We start from the raw sequence: 11,163 nt of genomic DNA, 5'->3' as shown, positions 1-11,163 counted from the left end.
TATTTAGGGATCGAGGAATACTGGGTTCGGTGGAGGTGTGACTCTCTGTCAGCCTGGCTACAGTGCTGAAGAGAAACCTGGGGTTGTTTCTATTCTCTTCTATTAGTTTTGAATAGTAGGCGGCTCTTGCTTTGTGGAGAGCCTTTTTATATTCTTTAACACTATTCTTCCAGTCTATTAGATTTTCAACATGGTTGCTGGAGCGCCATTTCCTTTCTAGTTTTCTTGATAATTGTTTTAACTCATTTGTCTGGGAATTATACCACGGAGCTAATTTACTATGTTTGACATTTTTCTTTTTTAGAGGCGCTATTTAGTCTAATGTTAATCGTAATGAGTCTGCAGAGCTATCAACGAGGTGGTCGATCTCAATGGAGCTCAGGTTTTTAAAGAATTTGTTGTTTATATCTACTGCTAATACGGGTTTAAATGTAATTGGAATTATTTCCTTAAATTTACCTACAGCACTATCAGGTAGACATCTAGAAAATGAATTTTTTATTAGTGGCATATATTCAGTTATTGAAAAATCAAAGGTTATTAAATTATGGTCTGATAGAACTGGATTACGCGGAAGTACTGTTACATTTTCAATTCCGACACCGTTCGATAATACAAGGTCAAGTGTGTGGTTACAACAATGAGTAGGTTTGTGCACACACTGACTGAAACCAATAGAGTCTAGTATTGAAATAAATGCTACGCTAAGGCAATCTTTATTATTGTCAACATGAATATTAAAGTCACCAACAATAATAATTTTATCGGTCTTTAGGACTAAGTTTGATAAAAACTCAGGGAATTCCTTTAAAAATTCAGAATAAGCCACCGGAGCACGGTAAACTACAGCAAATATGATTGGCTGTTGGTGGTTCCTAGATTGGTGTGAAAGACTAAGTTCCAGACATTCAAATGATTTGTAGCAGATTTTAGGTTTAGGATTAATTGATAGACTGGAGTTAAAAATGGCAGCAACTCCACCTTCTCGCCCAATTTCTCTGGGAACCTGTGAATTTATATGACTGGGGGGAGTAGATTCATTTAGACTGACATATTCATCAGGATGCAGCCACGTCTCTTAAGATGGGTAGAATATAATAGACATACTATATATAATAAGAGAATAATGAGTATTATACACATACAGTTTTATGACGTCCTCTTTGCCTACTACTTATCCAGATTCGTGATTTTTCATTCAATTCATTCATATTGCTTGTTCTTGAGAAGCCGAATAAGGCATTTCTGGTACATAGTCTTGGGTTAAACTCTGATTAGAAGCGGGGAACAGTTATCTTTCAGTGTTGAGTGCTGCAAGTTCTTAGCAGCTTTGGCCATGTTTTTGTGTTTGAATTATGTTATTTGAAAGTCCTTTTTTGTGGCTAATAAGTGTTTATGCTTTTATTAAGATTACATGTTTTGCTTTCTTTGGTTCAGTATCTTAATCTTGAATGTAATTTTATAATTTTAAAGAGAACGCTTTTTTAAGATTGAGGCTTTGTCTTGCTGCAAACCTCTTGGTTCGACACTCTGTACATTGTTACTAAATTTGTGCAGATAAATTGTAGGTCAGGAAATGATTGTCTAGTGTTCATACTGAACAAAAAAGTTTATACGTGTTTGTTGCCTTGGAGCTCACTCCTGTGCTCTAACTGTAAGTCTCTTCTCCTCCGCCTGCAGCTTGGTTTAGTTTCCTGTCTCAGGAAACACCTGAGTGAACTGAACCTTAGCACATTTAATGGCTTCACCTCTCTCTCACACACACACACACAGACACACACTTAACTCCACATTCCTCTGCATCCATTGCTGATTAATATTCCTATTTCATTTGTCATTTACAAAAATATAGTTTTTCTTACCTTTAATCATCTATGTTCCTCTGTCACTTCTATCATCTTCACCAAGGCATGTCAAAGGTTAAGAGCTGGAGCTTCAAGATGTAAAATAAGCAAATAACATCTGAGTCTATCAGACATATAACTACTGTAATTTTTTTTCTTTCTTTCTGAACTATAGACTGTTCATGACTTTAGACCTTACGTATAAAATGAGTTGATTAATATATGATGAATGACATATAATCATAATAATTATACGAAGATTAAATGTAGATATGTTGTAATCTAAGGTAAACAAAGCAAGCATGACTGCAGCAAACAGCAGTCTTATCACGCTATATCATTTGAAAATAAAAATGTATTTAATGTGAACACTGTCACATCATTTTAATTATGTTAAAACTCACAAATACTTAAGATAATTTTTTCTCAGCATTAACTCAAAAAAATACACGATTAGTCTGTACAGTGATTAAGGTTTATTTAAATATGTTCTGACGGAACAATAAAATATAACCGTCAAAGTTTACCGTTTATACAATATCCGGTTAGCACGTCACACTTCCTGCATCAGCTCCTACCGTTGAGCTTCTGTAGCACAGCAATGGCGTCCTGCAGTGGGGTTCGTAGTTTCCTTTTTATTTCAAATTACTCGTTTTAATGGTGTCACAGAGTTTAACCGACTAATATAATTCACTGTAGCGCGGGATGAATTAATCCCATCAGCCGAGGTTGTGTTTCTGTGCCAAACTTGTTGTTTACTTCTCCGAAGCTAACCAAGCTTAGCCAGTGCTAGTTAGCTTCGTTAGCTCGTCGCAGCTCTCTCCTTACTGTCACTGTTATACGCTAATTCAGCCTGATATTTCCGAGTACCTCGGTTGCAATAGGCAAACATTATTTTACGTCTAATTAAATATATTTTCCAAACATAATTTTAACTCCGTTTGTGTTAAGGAAACCGCCACAGCTACTCAAGAGGAACAGACCGATACTCCTGCGACTCAGAAGAGGGAAGACAGGCTGCGGAAATTTCGGGAGTTGCATTTCAAACGGGTAAGTTGTTAACATGTGTATGGTTGTTACAACGCTGGTGGTTATTTAGTGTCACCTCCAGAAATAAGGTGACGACATAAACAAATCATGCCCGGGTGCTCTAAGTATTGTTTTCCTCTGTAGAACGAAGCACGGAAACTGAACCATCAGGAGGTGGTGGAAGAGGACAAGAGACAGAAGCTCCCTTCCAACTGGGAAGCTAAGAAAGCTCGACACGAGTGGGAGCTCGCTGTAGATCTAAAGAAAAAGGTATTTGGGTGTATAATGTAGCAGTTGATGGTGCTCTGGATATTCAGAAAGATGACAAGCATTGTTTAAAAAGCTCTCAGGATTTTTTTTCACGTTGATCATCTGGAAAAACAATAGGAACCACAGGCCAGGTTGTAGACCCAGAGCTATCATATCATATATTTACTTTAGTCAGAAGATTTTAGATTAATTTTCAATGCTTCTTTTCAGTTCATAGACATTTAGTCCTACTCTGAGTTTTTCATATTCTTTATGGCTCTCAGGAATGTGCTGAGAATGGGGAGGACTATCACCGAGTGAAACTGCTGGAGATCACTGCTGATGATGCAGAGCGCTGGGAGCGGAAGAAGAAGAAGAAGAACCCAGACACAGGATTTGCAGGTTGGTAGTTATGGAGAACACAGACTTGGACTTAGTTTAACGTTCACCTGTTGCAGACACTTAGTTTCATAACTAATGAAATACTTCATATAGTGAAATAAATAAAATTATTTGCAAGTAGGGTAATTATGATCTTATTGAAAATTGCTTTAGATTAAAGCGTCACCTAAATGTAATGTAATGAACAACGTTCAGTTAGTCTGTTTGTTAAAATAAAATCACGTGTTGTACTCAGGTGAGTTTGTCTGAGCTGTCAATACCTCAACAGTTTTTTTAGTGGTCACGTCATTTAAAATACCAGTAATATACCTATGTAGCAGCATGTGGGAGAAATGAAAAGCCCCCCCCCCCATCCTGGTTTACCGTGCAGTTTTTCGTTTCATATTTCTTATATACTCTACACTCAACATATTCTTTTAAAGCTGAACAATACCTAGAAATTTGATGTTGAATTGTAACAGATCCTCAAACAGAAAGCTCTTCATGAACATTCTTTCTTTTCTAAGACAAAGTTTTCACTTTTCTTTTATTGGTGAAACAGCTTCCTGCTATTTATTCTCACTGATCAGTATGTACACGTATCAACCAACTTGCGTCAATAGAGGGAACCACAAAGTTGCCACTTCAGGTCACCTAACATGCTGTCAGCGGTTTCTTGTTCACTTAAAAAAAAACATAGCTTTGTGAATCAGTTAAAGCTCCAAGGTAGAGACGAAAAACTAATTTAACAGAAATCTAAGCTAATGATGCATTTCTGTCCCTTTCACACCAAATATGATTGGCATTCATTGTTCAACACTCTGCGGTATATTGTGACTTAATGACTTTGGAATTCTATGAGTAAGATAAGGTACAGAATCTCATTTGGTCTGTTGCACGTGATCAGCAGTCTTTTAGTTTTCCACCGTTTTATCAAACAGAGAAGGGTTGCTACTGAAGATGGTTCTGATTAAGTCCTACACATCTGTAGTATCAGTTGCAAACTAGCATGGCACTCTGTAAAGTACATAACTCCGCCAAGGTCAAAACTGGACTTGCGTGTATGCGTTGCGTTAACGATTGGTGTGGGTGTTGCCAAAGCTTGGCGCCGGCATTTCATGCCTGGGACGCACATAGCCGGCTTTCAAGTTACTGTGTCATACTAGCCTGCAATACAGTGCTAAGAACAATGCACACAAAATAAAATCAACAACCAGATGAAAACACACCAGGTTGGCAAGTTGCCTTTGCCTTCACCATTTTGTGATTTGATTGACGAGCACCTGCACTTTCGTGTTTGTTTGAACATAATTTGATTGGCTGCTGCTTCCGCTGCTACATGGAAGGTTAAGATCTGGTGAACTTCTGCCGTACCCTGTGTGTGAGCAACGCGATGTAACAGAACCACATTGCAGTTCGCCAAACGCATGACGTCACCCGGTTGAATTTGAAAAAGCCGTGTTTTGGTTGGCGTGTGCAATGTATATGTGTTAGTGCATAGTTATAGATATCAGATCTCTAAATACATCTTTTCATAAGATTTATTTATTATAATGTTGAACATTCTCTCTCGCGGTGTTAAAGGAAATGGGGGGGGGGACTCCTGTCTTGGCCCCCTTATCCAACTTATAGGTTTCTTTTTAGTCCATGTCTTATCCTACCACCAGTTTTCATGGAACTCCACTCAGTAGCGTTTGTGTAATTCCCCTTAGAGGCAAACCAAGAGATGGGGTGAAGAAATAACCTCCTTGGCTGAGGTTGTAAGGATTCCATGGAATATTTATCTTCAGAAATTGCCTCCAATTTAATCTACTGTAAAAGAAAGGAGAAATATGTCTCCTGAATATGGCTGCCATATGTAGCATTGCATCAAAACCTCTGGGGGAAAAGATGCCACCAGAGGGTCTTCTTGAGAGGAAGGAAAGAGAACCGCCTCTTTGTCTCTCCTCAACCAGCCACAGGTTGTCGCTGAGCTCTGCGCCTGCTTTCTGTTAGTTCTGGTAATTATAACTCAGTCAAATTGTTCTCTCTCTCTCTCTCCCTCTCACACAATGGACTGCAGGTTATGCTGAGGCCCAGTTCCGCCAGTACCAGAGGCTCACCAAGCAGATCAAACCAGACATGAAAAGCTACGAGAAACAGCGAGTTGAGAGGTGAGTGAGGCCTCTGTCCCCTCTTCCTGCACTTTGACAGTACTCCATCTGTGTCTTTTATTAGTTTATCCCGATACACACATACCTCAACATGGGATGAGACGCCCTCTGGCCTGAAAAGATTAATTTGCAGTCCCAACAGGGCCATAACAATTATGCATGAAGACATCTTTGGTATTAAGACCATAACTGTGAGATTTCTAGTCAAGTAAAATGAATTGAAACAATTTGCTTTGCGTAATCATCTTAGCATTCAGCCATCACATGTGCACAAAGCATTTTGTATATGTTAAATAACGTACCAACTCGTCTGCCCTGGGGTTATTGTTGATATATCTGCACACACCCAAAGTAGTCTTAAGATGTAGAAGTGTTCAGGAAGGGCACACATGCTAAGGTCAGAGATAAGATCAGTGCCTGCAGGTTCTCCACCCTTAAAGGCTGCCACATGCAGAACCGTGAATGATGCACCAACACATTTTGCCCTGCAGCCAGAGCATTTCCCCTCATTAGAATGGCCGTGATCACAATGATGGAATAGAGAAGTCTGCTTAAGTATGTTAAATGGTGATTATCTGTGGTAATGGATTTCTAATTTATTTGCTGGTACTTCACAGTGGTGCGGACTTTTACCCAACGTCCAACACCCTGATCCACGGCACACACGTCCCCTCAAAGGACGGAATTGAGCGGATGGTGGAAGATGTCGAAAAACAGTAAGTCTCACTCAGACGGATTGTAGAATGATTTTGCCATATCATCTCCTGGCCAGTTTCATTTAGTCTCTGTGTCCACCTAAAACATCTCTCAGTACCACCTAACTTCTTTCATTTCTGTTCTATGTGAATTTTACCAGTGAGAAATGACAAACAGAGTTACTAAACAGACAAATAAAATAAACACAGCACTTAAAGCACAGGCTAAACCAAAATCCATTGGAAAATTGAAAACCAATCAAAGTGTGACATACAGCACAACCCCCCTTGCTTTAATCATTGGTCATAAGGGATTACTCATTTTATAAACAGTCAGACTTTATTTGTATAGCAATTTTCATACAAAAAAAGTAATACAAAGAGCTTCACATAAAATCAACTCCCTCACACCAAGTACACACACAAGCACACACACACACACACACACAAGCACACATACAAATCAAGGGCTCAATAGAGCACTAAGGGAAGAAAAACCACTGAGCAAAAACAGGAACTGAGGGAATTCACAAAAAGTTAACATCATAAATCTCATCGTCTTCCAAAAACATTATTAAGAATACAGGCTTTAATAATCCTATAATTCGTTAATGTTTGAAAAGATGTATGTTCTAATAAGCCAGATAGACAAGCACAAATTAGTTATTAGGAAATTAATGATGAGAAATCTATATCCATAACAATGAGTTTCCATGTATTTCTATAATATTTATGGGGCCATATTCTAATAACCTCAGCTTCATTTTCAATTTTCACACTCAAAATGAAACTCATGGAGATCATTGTCTCAATATCTAAACAACCGTAGTTTTTATTAATGTGATTTAATCCAGTGCACTGCTGATATATAGTATATCAAATGATTTAACTTTTGTGATTTTGTTATGTTTTAAAATCTTTAAAAAAATAAAATAAATAAGTCGCGCTAACATTTTTGTAATCACAAATTTAGTTTTTTGTCATGTGGTATTCCACAGAAAACCACTGGGACTTTTCCATTTCATACTCCATATAGTCGTAAGTCACTGATGGACTAATACTAGGAACCTTTGCCAATGTAATGAACACAAGGGTAGGTCAACAGTCATGTAAAACCCTCCTCCTTCCTTTACTTAATAAAAGAAAAGTGTGTGTGTGTGTGTGAGAACGGTTTGGGAAACTTTGCTCATTATGATTGGATTGGATCAGCCAGACCTTCTTCTGAAACTGTCCTACCACAAATGTAGTGTGAAGCTGGAATATGAGACTATCACAGTTGTAATCAATTATGTGTGAAGAGCGTGAGTTTATGACGTGTTTGCCAATTTGGAAGGAGAGGGGTGTGATGTGTGAACCAGAGACAAATTAAGCTGCAGAAATCCCTGATGCAGGCAGCTGATTGGAGGCCATTTATCATCATGGGAACAGTGTGGTGGAACATTTCAAACGTCTCACTCTCCTGGTGCCATATTCATTAAGCTCCCCATTACAAAGAGTCAGTCTTAGTGACAAAATGAAAATAAATTCTTAGAATTATGTTGTCTTCTAAGAGTTTCTCGTCACTGTGTATTCACCAGCGATGTCCATTACATCAAATAGACTATTTATAATTACACCATGTCTTAATAGCGACTAAGATCTATTATTATACCCATTGAATTCCCTGTTTTTACGGTTATTAATGTTAGGGGCTTTCTTAGGATATTCTCAGAATCTTTGAATGTGGCCTCAAGTGCGAATACAGACAACTACGTCCCCAATAGTATCCCTCAGTTTCAAAGACTATCATTTTTTTCCCATTTTTGAAAAAAAAGAAGAAACTTTATTAGACGCTCCTGGCTGTTTTAGTTTGAAAACCCTGGGGCTGCATTTTTCGTCTGGACGGGCAGAAAGGGAGACATTTGGAGCCGATGACGCAGACGCCCACATTTTCTTCCTCATTGGGTTTGCAAAGAGTTGCTCTCGCTCCCAGTAACACTTCCACCTTGTCATCAGTCCAAGCAAAGACATGCATGGTGATAGTTGGTTGCCCTTGCTGCTCCTAATTTGTAGTATTTTCTGCAACCAACAGCATTTAGACAATCTGCCTCCTTTTTACACCTGCCCAGTCGGTATGTGAGTGGTCATACGATGTGTTATTATAGACTGAGATCATGATATGCAGCTGAAATTCTCATCTGCGCACAGATACAAGTATTTTGGTATGTGGGCATGAGTCTATGGTTGTCCACATAAGTCCCAACACAGAGATCATACATACCTCTGGTGTCCCTCACATTTAACCGTTACCTCAAACCTTTCAGGTCTTCCACTGGTTCTTTGTTAAGTTTTTTGTCTTTGCTACAGACTTTCCTTTCACGTTTTATTACCCTGCTCTTTCCCTGAGCTGTTCTATATTTGAGACAGTCTAAGGCTTGTGTTAGAGATGCGACTGTGGGGCATTAGACAAGGATTGAGTTTCCAGAGTATGACGCACAACAATGCTTTGAAGACACAGTGAATCAAGTCTGGGAGCTCACAAATTGACTGTATTTTCCTCTCGAGTGTGTGCGTGTGTGCGTGTGTGTGTGTGTGTGTGCGTTTCGTTTTCCATCGCCACTCTCCTCAGCCAAATTTCAACGCACACAGACAAATTATTGCCTGTTGACAATTATGTTAATGAATGTTTCATGGTGAGCAATCATACTGGTTTGTGAAATCCTCTCTAAGCCACTTTTATTTGTGATTGTCAGAATCGAGAAGCGGGCCAAGTACAGCCGGCGCAGGGCGTACAACGACGACGCAGACATCGACTACATCAACGAGAGGAACGCCAAGTTCAACAAGAAGGCGGAGCGTTTCTACGGCAAATACACAGCGGAGATCAAACAAAACTTGGAGAGAGGCACGGCTGTCTAGTCACCTGAGAAGATGTTCGCTGGTTCCCTTTTTTCTTTTTCTTTTCTGTACTTGCTAAAGAGACGGTGTGTTGTCTCAAACATCTTTTTAACTGGAAGATAATTCAGTCATCGCTATGATATGTAATGTTTGGTGTTCCTTTGTACAGTATTAGAGGTTTAAACAACACATGCGCATGTTCCTATCCTTATTTTTAAATAAACAACTTGCAATTATCCAGTTATCTTGCACACTTTTTGGTTTAACTGTGGGTTTCTCGTGTGTGTGGTCTCATGACAAGAGACATTTTGAGCGTGAGAATGAACTACCATCGCGCCCTGGGGGCATGTTTAGCAGCCAGTTGCCAGCCAAAAGAATGTTTTTAGTGTAGGTGCCCGCACAGAAGATAGGGAGCAACAATTGAGCAATTCAATTTATTCATTATCACCCACATCTCAAGTTTAACCAACTTGCCCCGAAGCTGTGACATGAGCAGGAAAGTCTTGTGACTGGAGACGAGATAAGACATGAAAACAGGTTCCCATGCGAGTTTGCCAGTGTCGGAGCATGGTGGCTTTGCACCCTCTACCGGACAAACAGTGACAGATTTGTGTCGGTGAAAGTCAAACTAACATGGAAATGAATCTAACACTCCGGGCTCCACTCCAATAGTTATATTTTACTTTGATTAGTCACCTCTCAGAGTGAATTTATGGGACGTTTCCTGGCACACACAGTTTGTTTTTGCCGATGAAAGTTTAGGGGAGGTCTTTTAAAATTCAGTCCTTTGACATGTGACTCTGCTCCAGCTCTGTTCGGTGGGGGGGGGGGCGTGGGGTTTGGATTAAGTGTTCTGGTTTATGGTTGGGATATTTTTGTCCTCTTTATCTGATTCACCGGAGGATGTTGGCTGGGAATTTTGTAAGTAACAGCCGAGCATTAATTCACCACTGTGTCTCAGATAGTCTGACACCTTTGATTCTTTCAAGGCCAACTGCCAGTTAAGTGTTCCCTCTAAACTGAAAGGGCTTTGATTTAGGCCCAATAAGCAAGTTTTCCTACAGGCACAAAAGTGAGTGGCACCAAATCATGCAAAAAATCTAAAAAGAAATAAACATAGCATACGTAAATGCATTTGCATCCTAATCTCGGTAATGAATCAGAATTAACAGGTCGGTTTACAGCAGGAGACACGGAGTCTGGCAGTAAAGATATTCAAAACAATGTGATTTTACTTTATTATTACAACAGATTTGGACATGCATCCATATATCAGCCTTTAAAATCTCAGAAGCATCGAAAACGTATTACTTACTCAGGAGATGGTTATCTAAACCCGAAAGATATGTAACCTTCTTGCAATAATTCACCAGCGTTTCCAACAAATGCCAAAAACTTGTCACGCTTAATACACACAAGCTTTAAGGTAAGTAGCACAGCAGCCAGAACAGAAGATTTGATCAGGTTACCCAAGATGGAACATGTTGGAGTCCTGCATAAGCAGACATCTATCAGTGACGTTGATGGATGATTGGAGATCATCCCATCAGACAAAAATAGAGAAAAAATGTTTTCCCATTAAAGTGTTTAAAAGTATTTTTCACCTGTCATAGTTGGAAAGTACAGGTGGTACTAACATTAACAATAGTTCTGTTAACAGAACAAAGTTGTCACATGACAGGAAACCACCACACTCGGAACCAGAGTCCTGCAACAGATGCAGCTATTGATGTCTGTGAAACAGGTTCATTGTAAAATCTGATTAAAATGAACAGCCAATCATGAAGGAGCTTGTTAACTGTGGAATAGATGGAGGCATCACTGTACTATGACAAATTACTGTATGCATACATTAATATATTTATATATATAAAAAAATAACATTAACCAGCCAGATAATCTGACTGAACCACCGTCCCTTTGTTTAGTAGAAAC

The 11,163-nt window shown here is 39.2% G+C and overlaps 1 protein-coding gene across 1 annotated transcript; it reads left to right on the top strand.

The window, feature by feature from the left end:
* The first annotated feature begins 2,348 nt into the window (after nt 1-2,348).
* syf2 (SYF2 pre-mRNA-splicing factor) lies at nt 2,349-9,464 on the top strand. The gene is made up of 7 exons (XM_053435142.1): nt 2,349-2,463; nt 2,796-2,894; nt 3,018-3,143; nt 3,407-3,524; nt 5,566-5,656; nt 6,274-6,372; nt 9,084-9,464. The coding sequence occupies exons 1-7, from the start codon at nt 2,446-2,448 to the stop codon at nt 9,247-9,249; spliced, it is 717 nt and encodes a 238-aa protein (XP_053291117.1). The 5' UTR covers nt 2,349-2,445; the 3' UTR covers nt 9,250-9,464.
* The last annotated feature ends 1,699 nt before the right edge of the window (nt 9,465-11,163 follow it).

This window comes from Pleuronectes platessa, chromosome 11 (assembly GCF_947347685.1).
Source record: "Pleuronectes platessa chromosome 11, fPlePla1.1, whole genome shotgun sequence".
Lineage (NCBI taxonomy): Eukaryota > Metazoa > Chordata > Actinopteri > Pleuronectiformes > Pleuronectidae > Pleuronectes > Pleuronectes platessa.
The sequence above is the reverse complement of the archived record's forward strand: the minus strand, read 5'-3'. Positions and strand labels throughout refer to the sequence as shown.

Excerpts from the sequence above, each read along its gene's own strand:
- syf2 (XM_053435142.1), top strand. Across the intron at positions 3,144-3,406 it reads CTGTAGATCTAAAGAAAAAG|GAATGTGCTGAGAATGGGGA; the intron begins GTATTTGGGTGT and ends TATGGCTCTCAG. Across the intron at positions 5,657-6,273 it reads GAGAAACAGCGAGTTGAGAG|TGGTGCGGACTTTTACCCAA; the intron begins GTGAGTGAGGCC and ends GGTACTTCACAG.